Genomic DNA, 20,524 nt, shown 5'->3' with positions numbered 1-20,524 from the left:
AGCTCCCTATTTTTATAACTGTCAGCACGGCATTCTGCCCTAGATTGAATCCATAATAAGGAAAATTAATTTCACATCCTACCACTTAAACATTCAGAAAAAATTGAGTATCAAAAAAGAGTAATACCAAATATACTTGGGTCACATACGTGCCAAATCAAAGATAAGCTAATAGCTCATGTAAGGACTTTCTCTGAAGATGCATTCTAGGCAACAAAAATTACAAATTAATATTTCCCAAAAGGCTTTTCTTTCTGATATGCTTCGAACTCAAGGAGTCAGATTTATAGCTGTACAAACTTATTTGTGAACTAAAGGTATAACTGTTTAGACTGAACTATGGTAAATCCATATTATCTATGACGTGGAAGCTGTTCAGTCATGTCTGACTCCTATGAACCGTAGCCCACCAGGCACTACGTTCTTCTGTCCATGGAATTCTCCAGGTAAGAATACTGGAGTGGGCAGCCATTCCCTTCTCCAGGAGATCTTTCTGACCCAGGGATCAAACCTAGATCTCCTGCACTACAGGCAGATTCTTTACCATCTGAGCCTCCAGGGAAGCCAACAAGTAAAGAGGTCCTAAATGAACTTCTATTTTCCCATTTATTGATCTGCTTTCGTAACTGTTTATCTAACATCCACATGGACAATGTGAGTTCCTTCTAACAGGAAACCCATCTCAATAAAATCCTCTACTCTTGGACCTGTGAAATTAAGAAAGGAACTAAAGAGAGCTGATGCCCACCTGAGCCTGTGCGGTACAGCGCTGTCTGTGACCCCTGGAGCTCCACGGTTCCGTGGTTTGGGCTGCGGTACACTGGGCTGTAATAGGTCCTCCCCTCATATATAGGAGTGATGTGCAAGTCGGGAGACACAGCTGAACGAAGGTCTTGTCCAAGCTGGCTGTGCTGACTAGCATAGGAACTCCGTAAGCCTACAGGCAGGAAAATTACATCATTAAGCAACTTGGAACACGGTGGTGAGGCTACATGTATAACTCCTAATCAATATGACCAAATGCTGAGTCTTTTAAACACCAAACCCAGTAAGTTTTACAGGATACCATATACACTCTAAAAGTAAGACTTTCTCCCGGCAGCAGGATAAAAGCAAATTTTCTAAAATATACACATATATATACATATACACACACAAAATTATTAAATGGCTTGATACTCTGAAATTCATCCCCCAACTGTAAGTTATTTTATGATGGTGACCAAAAAGAGCACGCCATCATGTCCCATACCTCTTTATATCCCAACGCTTAAGATGACACCTATATAACAGTGCTTACAAATAGGCTGATATTCAAGAACTGTTCTGAGCTTTGTCTCAATTTATTCATGCAATCTTTTTTACAGAAAAACATGAAATTTTATGTTATAGAGTTTAAAAAACCATCAGCAAACTAATAAGATCTATAAAGCATTATTTTATTATTTGTTATTGCAAATAAAAAAAACAAAACAAGACAAAACCAAAACAGGTATTTTTCCAGGAACCCACATACCAGATTCTTGTTTACCTTCTTTCTGGTATAAAGGAAAAGTACAAAGTTAGTGTATTAATATTAAGTTACCTCAACCACTCTTTCATTCAAACTGTTTATAATGCAGATTTCAAACCCAAACATTTTAATTTCTTTTAAAAAGTGACATAGTATTTTCTGTACTATGATGCTCAGAAATTTGTGATTTGTCATCATTAGTAAGCAAAATTTGTCACTTTGTAAGAATACCAACTAAGGTTATATTCCAAATATGAGGAAGAAAAAGCATAAACATATCTGAAGTCAGTCAACATATATTTGCTTTTAAAAAGATTGCAAATAATCAACACAGTAACTGATTACAAAAAGATACAATCATTCACATCCCGTTAGCTCACTTAATCATAGCATAACTAAAAACAAATGGGGCTGAATGTGAGTGATAATTATATGTTGCTTAGTGAGGAGTGGCAAGAGAGTTAATACATAAAGCTTCTAAAATGAATGATTATTACCTATCCCAGAGAGCAATGTGACATGGGAAGAAATTAAATGAACAAATGCGGGTTTTGGCTACTGGCTACCCACTTGCTAAAATAAAGATCACAGGTTTATATAATCTTGTAATTGGGAGATTATTCAGTCAAATCTTCCCATTTCAAAATTGAGGAAATAGAGCCGAAAAGGAAATGCAGTTCATCCTCTTCAGAGAGCTACTTTCTAGGAGGGCTGAGAGGAGGCTCTCTCTGTGCCCTTTCTGTCACTGCACACTCAACATTGGACAAAACTACTTCTCAAGGATCAATGAGACACAGTATGAGAAATCTTGAACTGGGTTGAGCCCTCCACAAACATAAGGTTTAAGAGGGAGGTTAGTTCACCAGCGGCTCATGGAAGCCCATGTAACTCTAAGGACGATACTATGAATGCTATTGTAAAGTTCTCATTTGAGGATTTCAGATTTGTACTTACTGGCAAATTTCTCATTCTTAGAGTGTAAACTCCATTTCTTTATAGAGCCCATGAGAATCCTGAACAAAAGAGCCGGCATTGTTTGTTAACTGTGACGTAAACTGGGCAGCAAAATGTACCTTGTCCTTGGAAATCTTATCAGTACGAGGTGATATTTTCATATTCAGTAGAACACTTGATTTACTGTGAGACTGAAGATCACAAACACGTGGGCCAAGGCAAGTTGAGCCCTGGATGCTCCTAAAGCCCACCAAGTCCCACTTGGCCCACTTCCACTGTAGTGTGAAACGAGACCAAAGCATTCTGTTCCATTCAAAATGTGACAGGCTCACTGTGCGAGGATCTGGCTGAGTCTTCAATGGAATTCATGTAATATGAAAGCTTTTGTGGCCATTTATTATGATTTCATAAGAAAGGACCCAAATGAGCTTGTTAACACTTAGAACTATAGAAAGTATCCAGTGAACATTCCCTGTTACAGGATTCCTAGTGAGATGAAATTACTATATGTGACAGATTATAACAAGAAATAAAGAACTTAAGAATTACAGTGAGACACAGCAATTTTTTGATATTAGAAATCTTTGTAATATTATGGTTAATATTTTTATTTATCTACTCACGCATTAAAACAAAAATACAGTCTTAGAGATTAACATTTAAAAAATAACAAAATTATATAGCCCCAATAGATTAAGTTCAAACCTATCACATGGACCACCACCTTGTTTAACTCAATGAAACCGTGAGCCATGCCGTGTTGGGCCAGCCAAGACAGACGGGTTATGGTGGTGAGTTCCAACAAAATGAGGTTCACTGGAGAAGGGAATGACAAACCACTTCAGTTTTCTTGCCTTGAGAACCCCATGAACAGTATGAAAAGGCAAAAAGATAGGACACTGAAAGATGAACTCCCCAGGCCGGTAGATGCCCAATATGCTACTGACAAGAGGGGAGAAATAACTTCAGAAAGAATGAAGAGATGGAGCCAAAGCGAAAACAACACCCAGTTGTGGATGTGACTGGTGATGGAAGTAAAGTCTGATGCTGTAAAGAGCAATACTGCATAGGAACCTGAATGTTAGGTCCATGAATCAAGGTAAATTGGAAGTGGTCAAACAGGAGATGGCAAGAGTGAACAATGATATTTTAGGAATCAGTGAATTAAAATGGACTGGAATGGGTGAATTTAACTCAGATGACCATTGTATCTACTACTATGAACAGGAATCCCTTAGAAGAAATGGAGTAGCCCTCATAGTCAACAAAGGAGTCCAAAATGCAGTTCTAGGGTGCAATCTCAAAAAAACCAAAATGATCTCTGTTCCTGTCCAAGGTAAATCATTCAATATCACATTCAATCCAGGTCTACACTCCAACCAGTAATGCTGAAGAAGCTGAAGTTGAATGTTCTATGAAAACCTATGAGACCTTCTAGAACTAACATCCAGAAAAGATGTCCTTTTCTTTATAGGGAACTGGAATGCAAAGGTAGGAAGTCAAGAGATACTTGGAGTAACAGGAAAATTTGGCCTTGGAGTACAAAATGAAGCAGGGCAAAACCTAAGAGAATTTTGCCAAGTGAATGCATTTGTCATAGCAAACACCCTCGTCCAACAACATAAGAGAAGACTCTACACATGGACATCACCAGATGGTCAATACCAAAATCAGACTGATTATATTCTTTGCGGCCAAAGATGGAGAAGCTCTATACAGTCAGCAAAAAGACCAGGAGCTGACTGTGGCTCCAATCATGAACTCCTTATTGCAAAATTCTGACTTAATTGAAGAAAGTAGGGAAAACCACTAGAACATTCAGGTATGACCTAGATCAAATCCCTTATGATTATCCAGTGGAAGTGATAAATAGATTCAAGGGATTAGATCTGATAGACAAGAGTGCCTGAAGAACTAAGGACAGAGGTTCATGACACTGCACAGGAGGCAGTGCTCAAGACCATCCCTGAGAAAAAAAAATGCAAAAAGGCAAAATGGTTGTCTGAGGAGGGCTTTCAAATAGCTGGAAAAAGAAAAGAAGCTAAAGGCAAAGGAGAAAAGAAAAGATACACCCATTTGAATGCAAAGTTCAAAAGAATAGCAAGGAGATATAAGAAAGCGATCCTCAATGACCAGTGCAAAGAAATAGAGGAAAACAATAGAATGGGAAAGACTAGAGGTCTCTTCAAGAAAATTAGAGATACCAAGGGAACATTTCACGCAAATATGGGCACAATAAAGGACAGAAATGGTATGGACCTAACAGAAGCAGAAGATATTAAGAAGAAGTGGCAAGAATACACAGAAGAACTATACAAAAAAACATCTTCATGACCCAGATAACCACGATGGTGTGATCACTAACCTAGAGCGAGACATCCTGGAATGAGAAGTCAAGTGGCCCTTAGGAAGCATCACCATGAACAAAGCTAGTGGAGGTGATGGAATTCCAGCTGAGCTATTTCAAATACTAAAAGATGATGCTATGAAAGCGCTGCACTAAATATGCCAGCAAATTTGGAAAACTCAGCAGTGGCCACAGGACTGGAAAAGGTCAGTTTTCATTCCAATCCCAAAGAAAGGCAATGCCAAAGACTTTTCAAACTATCACACAATTGTACTCATCTCGCATGCTAGCAAAGTAATGCTTAAAATTCTCCAAGCCAGGCTTCAACAGTACATGAACCGTGAACTTCCAGATGTTTAAGCTGGATTTAAAAAGGCAGAGGAACCAAATATCAAATTGCCAACATCTGCTGAATCATTGAAAAAGCAAGAGAGTTCCAGAAAAACATCTACTTCTGCTTTATTGATTATGCCAAAGCCTTTCACTGTGTGGATCACAACAAACTGTGGAAAATTGTTTAAGAGATGGGAATATCAGACCACCTTACCTGACTCCTGAGAAATCTTATGCAGGTCAAGAAGCAACAGTTAGTACTAGACATGGAACAACAGACTGGTTCCAAATCGGGAAAGGAGTATGTCAAGGCTGTATATTGTCACCCTGCTTATTTAACTTATATGCAGAGTACATCATGAGAAACGCTGGGCTGGAGGAAGCACAAGCTGGAATCAAGATCGCCGGGAGAAATATCAATAACCTCAGATATGCAGATGACACCACCCTTATGGCAGAAAGCAAAGAAGAACTAGAGAGCCTCTTGATGAAAGTGAAAGAGGAGAGTGAAAATGTTGGTTTAAAACTCAACATTCAGCAAACTAAGACCATGGCATCTGGTCCCATCACTTCATGGCAAATAGATGGGGAAACAATGCAAACAGTGAGAGACTATTTTTTTGGGCTCCAAAATCACTGCAGATGGTGATTGCAGCCATGAAATTAAAAGATGCTAGCTCCCTGCAAGAAAAGTTATGACCAACCTAGACAGAATATTAAAAAGCAGAGACATTACTTTGTCAACAAATGTCCACAGAGTCAAAGCTATGTTTTCCAGTATCATGTATGGATGTGAGAGTTGTTCCATAAAGAAAGCTGAAAAAAAACCAAGAAAAAGAAAGCTGAGCGCTGAAGAGTTAATGCTTTTGAACTGTGGTGTTGAAGAAGACTCTTGAGAGTCCCTTGGGCTGCAAGAAGATCCAACTAGTTCATCCTAAAGTAAATCAGTACGGAATATTCATTGGAAGCACTGATGCTGAAGCTGAAACTCCAATACTTTGGTCACCTGATGCGGATAGCTGACTCATTTGAAAAGACCCCGATGCTGGGGAAGATTTAAAGCAGGAAGAGAAGGGGATGACAGAGGATGAGATGGTTGGATGGTATCACCGAGTCGATGGACATGAGTTTGAGCAAGCTCTGGGAGTTGGTAATGGACAGGGAAGCCTGGCGTACTGCAGTCCATGGGTTCACAAAGAGTCAGACACGACTGAGTGACTGAGCTGAACTGAACTGAATAGGTTAAGTAAGGTGATTTTGTAGAAAGGCTACAATAATTTAGTATCTTTTAAACTGGAAGATAAATAATTTGCTGCAATTCCACAAATACATCTCAAGTTTACTTACCTCAATGAGATAGTCCTTGTGATTTAAAACCTCTATATTTAAGTCAGTGAAAACAAACATAAATTTATCTTTCAAATGTGAATTCTTTTTATTCTCAAAACTTGCCTTAATATGCTATGGTTATATTAAAATGAATGTTTCAGGGCAGACATATTTTTCTGTTGTAGGACATAATTTATACACATCATTTAAATTATGATCACCAAATATTCAAGTGTCTAAATCTATTACAAAATATTGCTTTAGGCTTTTCAATTAGCAGGTTGTTAAGTCTTTGAACTCAAGAACCATAGTAAATATGACAAGCACATCACTTTCTGAAATAAAAAAAAGAAAGGAATTTACAAATTAGGATCTACATTCAGAATAACCGGGCAGGTGGACAGATGATGGGAACCAATGCTTCCTTAGAACATTTTTAAGAAACCCTTTGCTTCTTTTGAAGACTGGTATTCAAGGGAACAAAAAAATCCATAGTAGGCTATAATTTTTTCCCCCCTGAAACATAAAGTTTAACTTCACCTGCATTGTGAAGAGAAGCAGGCTTTTTAAACCACAAGAGTTCAGCCCTCAGGGTTAAACATGGAGACAGTTCTTTATGTGCTCACTGTCTTTCCCGGTTTTCTCTTCGCCCTACTGCAAACATAGATTTCTGCACAGCTATTGTTCATAAATAAGGAGGGGTGTGGGTAGGGGGAACAGAAATCCTCAGAACTACTTCTCTCTTCAGGTTTCCTTTGGTCATAAATGATTCCTAGCTCACTCTGCTGCAAACTTTTCAGAGACATGCCAGAAAATATCTAAGCCAAGTATACCCTTCTGATGGCTGAATGAAAAAGAGATAGTTTCTCCATTAGGCATTTCCTTGAGCTCAAGATCGAGGTCAATATTTATTCTTTGTGAAAGACCATGCAATTAGAAAATCTCAAAAAGGCTTTGTTTTTCCCAGAAGCCATAAGGAAAGGATATTAATTTTACCATACAAAATAAATATTAAAAACTTCTGTAAGTAGGAAATACCAAAAAAAGTCAAAAGACAAATTAGAAAATGAAAAATAATTGAGAAGCATATTACAAGGGGTCAATTTATTTCAAGTATAAAAAGCATTTACAAATTAAAAAAAAAAACAGACAGAAGACCTGAACTTGCAGTTTGCAGTAAAGCAATAAAATGGCTGATAAACATCAGATCATCAATCTCAGTCGTTACTCAACACAGGCCGCTTAAAACAGTGAGGTACAGATTGGCAAAGATGAAACACCTTGACAACATGCAGTGCTAGTGAAGGTGCAGGGAACAGGGACTCAAGCTACTAGTGGAAATAAAAATCTATAAAAGTTTAGTGGGGGCAATTTGATAGTATTTCATTAAGAAAACACATACATATATTTTGATCCAGCAGTCCTACTTCAAGAAATGGATCTCACAGTTATCTTAGTAAGCTATGTGCAAATATGCAGGAATAATATATATTGTATGATTGTCTCTAACAGCTAAAAATGAGGAAATCTAAATGTCTGTTAATAGAGAGGTGATTAAACAAATTATAATATGTCTATAAAATAAGGTCCTAGGCATCCCTTGAGAGGATGAGGTAGAACCTTCAGATACATTAAAAAAAAAAAAAGAAGGTATAGGAGATACACATAATAGAGCTCCAACAACATAAAAAATACAGTGTGTGCACATTTATATGTAATATATACACTTATATATGTAATAAAACAGTCTGGAAGACACATAAACTGGGGAGTGGGACTGGGTGAGGGTAAGAGGGGGCTGAGACTTTCACTTCACAATTTATATTTTCCTGCATAGTTTTAACTTTATTTTACTAGCTAAAGATGAATATCATTTTAATCAAAAGTCTGTACATCCTGTAGAAAACCCACGATGAGAAAACTCTGAAAGAAACAGCTGTACTATCAGTGACCTGGTTGGTGTCTTTCTGACTGAATCCAAGTGGCATTTGAAGGCAATTCATAAGAATTTTGTGCCTTTCCCAATGGGGTGCTAAAAATCAAGGCAGTAGGTGAGGAAATCCACATTCTAGTCTACACTAGTAAGGCATTTCTTTAAAAAAAAATTATATTTGAATAGACATTCTGATACCACCTTTTAACATAATTTAGGGTTTTGAGTATGGGTAGGCCTAGCTAGTGAAAAATATTTCACTATGAAAAACCGCAACCAACAGTTTAGAATTCTAGCCAATTCTTCTAATATGCAAAAAGTATTTACCTTTTATATCCTAGTTTTCTGAGGGATGGGGGAAATGTTTTCATTGCAAAAGAGGTCTGGTGATATAAATGTATATAATTTGATGGATTAAAAAGTATAAAGCCTGAAAGAAAAGTCAGCCTGCAGTCTGCGGTACACTGAGGTACAAATTTTGAGACAAAAACATAAGGTTTTTCCACGTTATAGGCTCTGTTTTAGCAACGGTTGCATGGAACACTTTCCCACTGGGCTTGTGTAGGGGTGTCACCTTGTACTCACCTGTCAGGCTATCTGGCCGAGGTGGAACCATCCTCTCGTAAATTTCATACTGCTGCTGTCCGAATTGTTCCATGTCGTGAACAGTCCTTTGCAGTGAAGGTCCCAGATGCTGTGGTACGGCGGTCATCCCTGAGCGTTTGGGGGATGATGACCCCACCTGGCCTTGGGATGGGGAAGCTACTCGAGTCTGTGCATCCGTCAGGGTCAGTGGGGACCCCACTCTGGCGGTGGTTTGGTACTGAGGGGTTGGTCCGTTGGGATTGGAGGTCTGCCGGGAGGTGACTGACCCAATCCGACGCACAGCTGATGGGGAGGCGGGTCTCTGTGCAGAGTATGGAGAAGCTGCCCGCTGAGCAGGTAATGTGGTGGAGGAGTACGCACTGGGGTTCAGTGGTCGGGAGTCGGTCACAGAGGGAGAGCCAAATCCACTACCCAGAGAAGTTCTCAGTGACCCCCTTGAAGGAGACACGCCTGTGCTGATAACATAAGAAGGAGACTGTGCTCTAGATGGAACTGAACTAACTCTTCTCATGGCCCGATTGGCCACTGATGGCTGATGGAGGGGGAGAAAAGAGAATGGTTTATCCAGGGTTGTGTATCCATGGTCATTACAGAAAAGCATGCACATAGCTAACTACAGAATGTGAACTCATTTATTTCAGGCCTTTCCTTTCCTTTTTGAGCTGTAGAGCTGAATCTTAATTTTTCCTTATTCTGTTTTGCTTGTTCTACTTATTTTGTTTTTGGTGATTTAATCTCCACCTTTCCCTTTCAGAATACTAAAACCAACCCGTAAGGAGAGATACAAAGACATTTAATATCCCTTTTACTTTTGTCTTTATATGAGGTGACCCTCTGCCCATGCACTTTTCACAACACATAGTATGTTGTATCGCAAGTGTGAAGGGTCACTGGAATAGTGTACTTACTTTGTACCCTGTAAATCTAAGTTTGGCTAAGGTAACCCATTTGTGTAAAACAAAACTTTTTCAATACGTTAAGTTAGAGCAGTATCTATAATTATCTTTATATCTGTCTTTATGGGTTGACCCCATTTACAAAAGGAAGATATTCTCTCAAAGTGGGGTAACTGAACATTTGGATAGGGTCTGGGGTCCAAAGGTTCTCCTCTGTGTACAAGTGCTGTAGTCAAATCTGTCTTTTCTTTTAGCTTCATTGTGGCTGCTAGTGATTTCAGCCATTTCTATCTCCTTTGATTCACAGGCTCTTGTCTTAAGCTGGTGGATTGAAAGAGATACGAATAATCAGTCCTCAAATCTGTTGCAGCACAAGGAATGCTCAAAATCTCCACTGGGTTCTGGCCAGCTGGGAAAGAAGGAACATTTCTGCCATGGCCAGTCCTATGAGTCCATAGACTCTTGCAAATATTGCATCTCAGATCCCTGCCTTCATGCAGGACAACAATGAAAAGGAGTAGTGGCTGGACTGGGGTGTTGGGTTAAAAGCTCAGAACTGAGCTTTCTGTATTTCCTTAGTGATGACTAGAGTTCAGTTGTCATCAACCTCCTGTTACTTTTAATTGGGGCAATAAAGGAAGAAACAGGGATGACTCAAGGACTTTGTATGTTCTTAGATGCTATGAAAGGAAATATGCTGTCTCCATGTGTCACAAGCAACTGGCTGCCTGAAACATGGGTCTGAGACCACTCAGGAGCTCAAACTCAAGAATTCTATGAAGGCAATAGCCATGGAAAGGAGGTCTGGGAAGGGAAGGGGACTGTAAATAAACAATAAGGCAAGAAAGAGGTGGTTTAAAAATTAGTAGGCAGTTGGAAAATTAAAATCTGTGCTTGGGGTTTATTAATAGTACTAAAGGTAATTTAAAAGACCCACATATAAGTTGTTTACTATCAAAAAAGGATGACACTTGGCTCAGATGTCTACAATCTGTGTTTCCTGGAATACATGCAAATTTAAAGACCCCCTTGCAACTTCCAGGAACAAAATCAACTTACCTACGTTTAAAAAAAAATTAAAGAAAAGGTCAACTTGACCACTCTTAGGAGCAATAGAAAATCTTTGTAATTATTATTGAGAAGTGTTACTTCAGACCTGCTGACATAGAGATTGACCTAAGCAGATGAACATCTGTAAACATTTAGTATAAAGCCTGTCAAACCATTCCCTCAGTGCATCCTGAACAGCAGAGGAGTAAATGTATCATCTGAGGAAGGGGTGGGATGGGGGTGAGGGGTATTGCAGCTGGAAGTAGTTTGCTATGGGCACAAGACTTCCTGTCCTAGCTTAAAAATTCATGCACCATATTTGTGTTTGTTTTAATACAGAAACGTTTCTTAATACTTAAAAGTTTCCCTTAAATTGTTGAGCCAAAGTCGTATTGTATTTCTCCCTTGGCTCTGGCCCACTGCTGTGTGTACCTTCAGGGATTCCTATATTGCATTAAGAGATTAGTGTTAGACTAACTTCTTTGATCATCATGCCATTTTTCAGCTCCAGAGAAATCACTGGGGCACTTGGCCAGAAAGTCATCCTTACTGGTTACTGCCACTTGGGACTCTTATAACTTCTACTAATTTTGGCATATGCTGGAAGGCTGAATGAATAAAGTGGCAATGAATGAGGAGCTAAGGAGTTTTCATAAATATATATGCATTATTATTATTAATATCAAGTAAGAAAATCCTACCAGAATGGTTATGCTTCTATATACTAGCTTTCTATAGGCAGGAATAACTATATTCTAGCAAAGATATGTGTTTTCAGAGAAAAATTCCAATGATGAAGGCAAAATCTTTGGTTAGAATGGACCAATCCCATTTTATACAAGTGTGGGAGCTGTGCTCTGCCCCTCTAGGACTCTTCACAGCACATTTTAGCTCTAGTATTCTGAGGAACTCACAACTGGGCTAGAATACACCACCCAGTTCTCTCACACTCTCCTGGACTACGCTCCTGATACCAAACTTGTTGCTTTCAGAAAAACTACTCTCCCATACCTAGAATTTATCAGATTTAATTAGTAGGAACTAATGCATTTTTAGTTTTCAAGTTTAAAATTTCATTAGCATCATGGTGTAAAATGATTTTGCTGCGCCATCCATTCTAGAACTTTAAAACTGTACACATTGGGTTTACTTTCAATAAAGAATACTTAAGTTAATAACACATAATCAATTAGGAGGGCATTTCTTTACAAAGATCTTGATGTGTTTGGCTTACCTGAACCAGTGTTTGCCCTTCAGCTCTTGAATTCCTCACCAGGTGGTTATTAGTTGATCCTACGAATGAATGCTGTGGTCTATTATCTGCCTTACTCAAGTTCTGGCTGTTGTGGAAACTCCCTGCTTCCTGGTATCCACTGTCGGAATAAGAATTCATTTGTGTTGAACTTCTTGAGTTACCCAAAGATCCTGCAGGAATGAAACCAGCAGGAAATGCCTTTATTTTACACTTCTGATGCTCATTTTCAAAATGGAAGCATTAAAAGCAAATCTAATACTTAAAAGATAATACAACAGACCCTCACTTTCATGGAGAGACGTTTGTTCTGGTGAGTAGAGGGTCCCTGGTTCTGGCTCTGTCCTGATGAAATAGTTGTTGGGATGGACAGCGTCAGAAACTCTAGGTTTGTTTACACCAGTATTTGGCACATCTGCAAGAAGGTAAGTTTAATCAGCTAAAATGAATGACATTATATAAAAACTTGCTAAAAAAAAGGATCAGGTACTTGTCAGTAACGTCGGATAATCTTAATACAAGACTATCAACTCAAGACTTCATACAAGTTAATATAAGACTATTTTCACCTTAAACCAGTCATTTTGACTCTTCTCTATAGAAAAGTATTGCATATACTCAGTTTGTTACTATGTTTTGCTAAATTTCATGAGTGTTTTTCATCCTGATTACCAGCCACAAATTAACTCACATGCTGCATTAAATGAAAATCTGAAAACTGACCTTGTTTTCCCTTGGAAAACTCACCTCCTGGGTGACTTCCTCCAAGAGGATCAACAAACTGAGTGAGAATGATGCTATTTAAACAAAAGATCTTCCATATCTCAAACTTTTGAAATGAAAACTTGCATGATGTCCACATTATTGAGTTTGGTGATGAAACTCTGGAAGGCAGGGCTAGCTTTTTATGTCAAATTTCATATGGACTAAAATCAAAAAGACTTCACACAATTTTCAGAACTGTCAACAATGGAAATTTTAATTTCTTATCCATTTGCTTCTTTTATGCTTTTAGTCTTTTTTCCAAATGAATAGACAAATTTAGCCTCATTACTGTTTTCTCTAGTCAAATCTCTTTTGCCTATTATCTTGTTTTATTTTCAACTATATCATTTTGCAATCTTGAACTTAAAAAACAAAACCATTTATCTTCTTCTTCTTTCCAATTCCAACCTCCTTCTTATATTATAAATTTAGGTGGCGTAGATTAAACTGCATTTTATTCAACTCGATTCGAATATGTTCTTGTTTCTCTAGTATCTTCAAAATATATTTGCCCAGATTCTGATGACAAGTCTTTCTTTCCTCAAATTTAACCCTCATGTTGCTAACAAATATTTTTTTCAGAATGCTTCTTCACTCTCACTTTATAAATTGAATCTGCATCATATTCTGAGTTTAACACACAGTCCTAAGGAGGACTGAAATTTGTCTTTCTGACTTTATTTATTAAGGGCCTGCTATATGCCAGGCTCTAAGAATGTGGCTTTCCTTGCAAGAAAAGCTTTAACAAATGTAGACAGCATATTAAAAAGCAGAGTCATTACTTTGCCGACAAAGATCCATACAGTCAAAGCTATGGTTTCTCCAGTGGTCATGTATGGATGTGAGAGTTAGACTATAAAGAAAGCTGAATGCTGAAGAACTGATGCTTTTGAACTGTGGTGCTGGAAGAGATTCTTGAGAGTCTGTTGGGCAGCAAGGAGATCAAACCAGTCTATCCTAAAGGAAATCAGTCCTGAATATTCATTGGAAGGACTAATGCTGAAGCTCCAATACTCTGACCACCTGATGTGAAGAGGTGCCTCATTGGAAAAGACCCTGGTGCTGGTAAAGACTGAAGGCAGGAGGAGAAGAGGACGACAGACGATGAGATGGTTGGATGGCGTCACCGAGTCGACGGACATGAGTTTAGCATGGGAGTTGGTGATCGACAAGGAAGCCTGGCATGCTGCAGTCCATGGGGTTGCAAAGAGTTGGACACGACGGAAGTGAACTGAAGAATGTGGCTGAGAAAAGACACAGTGTATGTGTGTGTGTGCACGCACATGTGTTTGTGTTGCTGTCTAGGGTTAAGGACTTTAGGAAAAATTTCCTAGAGGATGTAGTATCTAAGTAGTATCCACTTACCACAGGAGGTCAGCTTGTCCTTTCTTTATAGCACTTACCACCAACTCTCTCCACTAGAATAGAAGCTCAAAGTGGGAAGGGACTTTTGTCTGGGTTGCTTACTGTTGTACCTCAGTGCCTAGGACAAGTGCATAGCACTCAGTAAGTGCTCAGTAAATACTTACTGAGCAAACAAATTCCCAGAAAGAGCAGCAGCTTCTCTTTACTGAGTACTGATTCACAACTGGCATTGCGCTGCAGCTTGTGTTCAACAAGATTTGTCTATGTAAGCAAGGGCTTCCCTGGTGGCTCAGCTGGTAAGCAATCTGCCTGCAATGTGGGAGACCTGGGTTTGATCCCTGGGTTGGGAAGATCCCCTGGAGAAGAGAACGGATACCCACTCCAGCATTCTGGCCTGGAGAATTCCATGGACAGAGAAGCCTGGCAGGCTACAGTCCATGGGGGTCATTGAGAGTCAGACACAACTGAGCACCGTTCACTCACTCTTATAAAGCGAGGTGTAACTCTTAGGCATTGCTGATCAAACTAGGTTGAAAAGTGGAAACAGGGTTTATAGGCAAACTGGGAATCCTACATTCTAATCCTTTAACTTGATGTCAGATTCAGTCCAAGGTTTTGTTTCCTAGCCCCCAGGAAGATTTGCTGACATTCTTTTTTTTTTTTTTTTTTTTTTTTTTTTAATATTATTTTATTAGTTGGAGGCCAATCACTTTACAACATTTCAGTGGGTTTTGTCATACATTGACATGAATCAGCCATATAGTTACATGTATTCCCCATCCCGATCCCCCCTCCCACCTCCCTCCCTGACATTCTTAATAATAGGTTTTTGATGAATGTGTCTCCAAATTTATTATTTGACAGTACACTTCTAGGTAGCAGAGATCTGTGACAGTTCTGAATTCTTAAGTTTGAAATTTCAATATAGGTTTCAGATTGCATGTGGTTCCCCCAGTTCACACTGAAACATGCTCTCTCTCTATCAGGCTAATAATACTGGAGAGTTATCTGCTTCAATGTGCAAGTCTTCTTTTTTTCCACAGTCCTAAACATTCTTACACTGCAATTTGTGAAGGAGCTTTATGAGGAACAAGTAAAATACATAGTTTGCTGGGTTATAAGAGTTTTACAGGGAATAGGATGACTGAGACAAGCTAAACAAGAGATGACCTGAAATTAGAGCTATGCAGCAATCCGCCTTTATTTCATCCAGGAAAGGAACATGGGAAAACCACACATGAAATGGCAACAAACTATAGACATGGAGGAATCACTGGGGTAGCTTCAAGGCTTCACATACATGAGGAAAGGTGCTATTTTTAAAAAGAAAAAGGTGTTTAGATAGTTTCTAGCTTCGGCTTTAGTATAAGATAAAACCTGTGATACCAAAACATCAAAGTTTTTGACTTGGAAACACTAGGTGGCATGCAGTGTCAGAACGTGAAAAAATTATCACCATGGAAACCAAAACCATTAGAGTTCTGTGTATGGCTCTCTTTAACCATTAGGGGCTATTATTTAAATAAGAAAAGAGTAGGAGACACCCTAAAAAATCTGTACTTCAGCAATTTGGTCTCTTTATCCTATGGAACATTTTATTGCAAACCAGGAGACAAGCAACTGTGCTTCTTTTCTAAAATAAGATATCTAAAGTAAATCACCTTAGAGGGATGGAGATGGAGGAGCAGGAAGATCCTGAGGTCAGTTCCCCCTATGGAGATACAAAACAGCACCTGCATTCAGAACCACCATGTCTGAGGGTGATCTGAAGACTAGAAAACAGATTTTCTACAACTGAGGATACAAAGGAAAGATCACACTGAGATGGGCAGGAGGGGCAGAGATGTAGTCTAGTCAGAACACAAACCCTCAGTGCAGCCGCCCATAGCGGGAGAGATACTGCAAATGTGGAGGACCCCCGAGGAGCGAGGGACCCAAGTCAGGCTGGCCAGCCCAGGAGACCTGTACCAGGAAGATGAGCCCCCATAACGCCTGACTTTAAAAACCAGGGAAACCTAAGTCTGGGAGAGTCAGAGAGCTGTGGGAAGCCAAGAATCTACCCATAAAGAGCTCACACGCAAACTCATTTTCTCCAAGTCCCAGGGCAGAAGCAACAGCTTGAAAAACACTGACGATATAAGAGAAGGAGATTCACTGACTAATCTGGGGACATTTGCCAGAGGGCAGGGGTCTGGTGGAACTGTCTCTGGGAATGAAAACACTGACAGATGTCATTTTTTTTTCCTTTCCTTCCCTTGGGTGACCTGTTGCCAGCAGGTGTCATTTCTGTTACTGTTTTCCAACCTAGCAAAGACTGTGAAGCTTGCCCAGATGTTCCAGAGGACCAGCCCTGATCAGTCCACCTGCCCCCACTGGCCCCTTTAGTGTTTCTCACTCTGCCCCCACAGTGGGTGACCCGAGCCAGCCCCAGCACACCTCCAATGTGGCTCCCACTCCAGGGAACCAGCCAGCATACCCGTGTGTCTGCAATAGTTCCAGCTGGGCCCTACAGCCAGTTGTGGGCGGACCAGCCCCACCCACACATCAGTGTGCCTGTAGCAACTGAGGACAAGCCTCTCAGCTAGCTGAACCAAGGAGTCACCAATCTACCTCAGTGCCCAGAGCAATCATGGTTCAACCACACGAAGTAAGGCAGCCCACATAGAGGGTATTCCTGGAGACCCTGGCTCTTGTGACTAGAAGGAAGTGACCCATTGGACCTCGGAGGAGACTTTCTATATGAGACCACTCTTTTAGGACTAGGAGAAAAGTTGATATACCTGATGCAGAGTAACAAATACAAGAGAGTTAGATAAAAGAAGGAGACAAAGGAATGGCTTCTAAATGAAAAAAAAAAAAAGACAAAATCTCAGAAAAAAGCTAAACAAGATGGAGATAAACAACTTACTAGATAAAAAGTTCAAAATAATGGTCGTAAACATGCTCACCAAACTAGGATGAAGAATGGATAGATTCAGGGAGAACTTCAAAAATGAGACAGAAAATATAAAAAAAAGAACCCACCAGAAGTGAAGAATAAAATGACTGATGTTAAAAACACACTAGAGAAAATCAGCGGATGAGAGGATGAAGAAGAATGTTATCAATGATCTGGAAGACAGGATGGTGAAAATCACTCAAAAAGAGAGTAAAAAGAAAAAAAGAATTTAAAAATGAAGAAAGTTTAAGGAACCTATGCAACAACATTAAGTATATTAACATTCACATTACAGGGCTGCAGAAGAAGACAGACAGAAAAGAACAGAAAAACCATCTGAAGAAATAATGACTGAAAGTTCCCTAACCTGCAGAAGGAAACAAATATCCAGGTGCAGGGAGCACTAAGTCCCAAGTAAGATGAATGCAAAGAGATCCAAACTAAGACATATGATGAGTACATGGCAAAGATAAAGAAATACAAGAAAATCACATACAAAGGTTAATATGCTATAAGGCTTTTAGCTGATTTTTCAGCAGAAAGTTTACAGGTCAGAAAGGAGTGGCATGATATAGTTAAAATACTAAAAGGAAAAACTCACAAACAAGAATATGCTACCTGGCAAGATTATCATTCAGAATAGAGAAATAAAGGGTTTCCCAAATAAGCCAAAGATAAAGAACTGCATGATCACTAAACTGGTTTTTTTAAAAAATGTTGAAAGGACTTTTTAAAATAGAAAAGAAAATGTTATAACTAGAAACAAAAAAATAATGAAAGAAAAATTGCATTTGTAAAGGAAAACATATAGTAAAGGTAGCAGATCAATCAGCTAAAAAGTCAGTATGAAGGTTAAAGGACAAAAGTAGTAAAATCATCTATATCTAAAATAATGAGTTAAGTAAAACACAAAATAAAAATATGACCTCAGAAACAAAGTATTCAGGGAGGGGAGTAAAACATGTAATGCCTTTTAGAATATGCACAAACTGAAGTGACCATCAACTTGTAATAGACTGCTATATTCACAGGTTGTTATACATAAAACTCATGGTAACTACAAACCAAAAACCCATAACACATACACAAAAAAGAAAGAAAAAGAAATATAAACATTATACTAAAGAAAGCCATCAAATCACAAGTGAGGAAGAGAAGAAGGAAGGAACAGAGAACTACAAAAAACAACCAGAGAACAATTAACACAATGGATACAAGTATATACCTATCAATAATCACTTTTAAGGGAAATAGACAAGAACAAAAGACACAGGGTGGCAGAATGGATAAAAAAAAACAAGATTCATACATATGCTGCCTGTAAGAGACATGCTTCAGATCCAAAGACACAGGTGAAGGGATGAAAAAAGATACTCCATACAAACAGAAATGAAAAGGAAGCTGGGGTAGAAAAATAAACTTTAAAATACAAACTGTAACAAGAGAGAAAGAGGGGCATTACATAATGATAAAGGGGTCAGTCCAACAAGAGGATATAACACTTGTAAACATCTGTGCACTCAACACAGGAGGACCTCATACATAAAGGGAGATATTGACAGCAATATAGTAATAAGTGACTTTAACACCACACTTACTTCAATGGACAGATGAACCAGACAGAAAATCAATAAGGGAACATGATTTTAAATAATACATTAGATCAGACAGACCTAATAAATATATATACAGAATATTCCAGGTCCCTAAAATGGTAGAATACACATTCTTTTCAAAGGCACACAGAACATTCTCCAGGATGGATCACGTTAGGCTGCAAAAAAAGTCTCAATAAATTTAAGACTGAAATCACATCAAGCATCTATTCTGATCACATGAAACTAGAAATCTAGCAAAAACACAAACACCTAAAGGCCAAACAATATGCAACTAAAAAAGCAATGGGTCAAAGAAGAAATCAAAGAAGAAATTAAAAAATACTTCTGAGACAAAACAAAGTGGAAACAAAGTACTTCAAACTCTACAGGACTAGGTAAAATCAGTTCTAAGAGGGAAGTTTATAGTGATACAGGACTACCTCAGGAAACAAGAACATTCCCAAATAAATAATCTAACCTTACACCTAAAGGAATTGGAAAAAGAACAAAGCCTATAAGTCAGCAGAAGGAAGGAAATAATAAAGACTGGAGCAGAAATAAATAGAAAAAGCAATAGAAAAGATCAGTGAAACTAAGAGCTGGTTCTTTGAAAAGACAAACAAAATTGATAAAACTTTTGGCTAGACTCACCAAGTAAAACAGAGAGGACTCAAAATTAGAAATCAAATAGAAGTTACAACTGACATCATAGAAATTCAGAGGATTTTAAGAGATTACTACAAACAGTTACATGCCAACAAATCAGACAAACAGGTGGCCAAAATAGCTCAGCTAGGAGAACGTTACCCTGAAGATCTAAAGGTCCCTGGTTCAGTCCTAGGTTTTACAACGATTTCTGACCCTTGGGCTTCCCTGGTGGCTCAGATGGTTAAGAGTCTGCCTGCAGCGCGGGAGACCCGGGTTTGATTCCTGGGTTGGGAAGTTCCCCTGGAGAAGGAAATGGCAACCCACTCCAGTATTCTTGCCTGGAAAATTCCATGGACGGAAGAGCCTGGCAGGTTACAGTCCATGGGCTTGCAAAGAGTCAGACATGACTGGCAGGCTACAGTCCATAAATCAGACAAGCTAGAAGATGTGGATAAACTCCCAGAAACACTAAATCTTCCAGAACTGAATCAGGAAGAAAAAAAAAATGAACAGATTAATCACTAGTAATGAAATTAAATCAGTAATCAAAAACTCCCAACAAACAAAAGCCCAGGCCCAGACTGGCTTCACAGGTGAATTCTATCAATTATTTAAAGAAAAGTTAAGACCTATTTTTCTTAAAACTACTCCAAAAACTTTGTGGTTATATGGTCAATTAACCTACAAAGGAGCCAAGAATATACAGCAGGGGAAACTCAGTCACTTCAATAAATGCTGTTAGAAAAATTGAGGAAACCAGATCTGAAAGAGACACGTGCACCCCAATGTTCATCACAGCACTGTTTATAATAGCCAGGACATGGAAGCAACCCAGATGCCCATCAGCAGACGAATGGATAAGGAAGCTGTGGTACATATACACCATGGAATATTACTCGGCTGTTAAAAAGAATTCATTTGAATCAGTTCTAATGAGATGGATGAAACTGGAGCCCATTATACACAGTGAAGTAAGCCAGAAAGATAAAGAACATTA

At 38.8% G+C, this 20,524-nt stretch overlaps 1 protein-coding gene across 14 annotated transcripts in view; it reads right to left on the bottom strand.

The window, feature by feature from the left end:
* Positions 1-20,524, bottom strand: part of PKP4 (plakophilin 4) — a 249,060-nt gene that overhangs the window by 48,239 nt on the left and 180,297 nt on the right. For 11 of the 14 annotated variants that reach the window (XM_065931584.1, XM_065931591.1, XM_065931587.1 and 8 more), the window contains 4 exons: positions 12,497-12,628; positions 12,196-12,386; positions 8,995-9,547; positions 749-937 (listed from right to left, as the gene is read on the bottom strand). In XM_065931584.1, the coding sequence (XP_065787656.1) occupies positions 749-937; positions 8,995-9,547; positions 12,196-12,386; positions 12,497-12,628 (1,065 nt within the window). Of the gene's footprint in view, positions 1-748; positions 938-8,994; positions 9,548-12,195; positions 12,387-12,496; positions 12,629-12,960; positions 14,310-20,524 lie in introns of those variants that run through there. The other 3 variants (XM_065931589.1, XM_065931590.1, XM_065931593.1) reach the window with 2 other exon arrangements.

Source organism: Muntiacus reevesi, chromosome 3, assembly GCF_963930625.1.
Source record: "Muntiacus reevesi chromosome 3, mMunRee1.1, whole genome shotgun sequence".
NCBI lineage: Eukaryota > Metazoa > Chordata > Mammalia > Artiodactyla > Cervidae > Muntiacus > Muntiacus reevesi.
The sequence above is the reverse complement of the archived record's forward strand: the minus strand, read 5'-3'. Positions and strand labels throughout refer to the sequence as shown.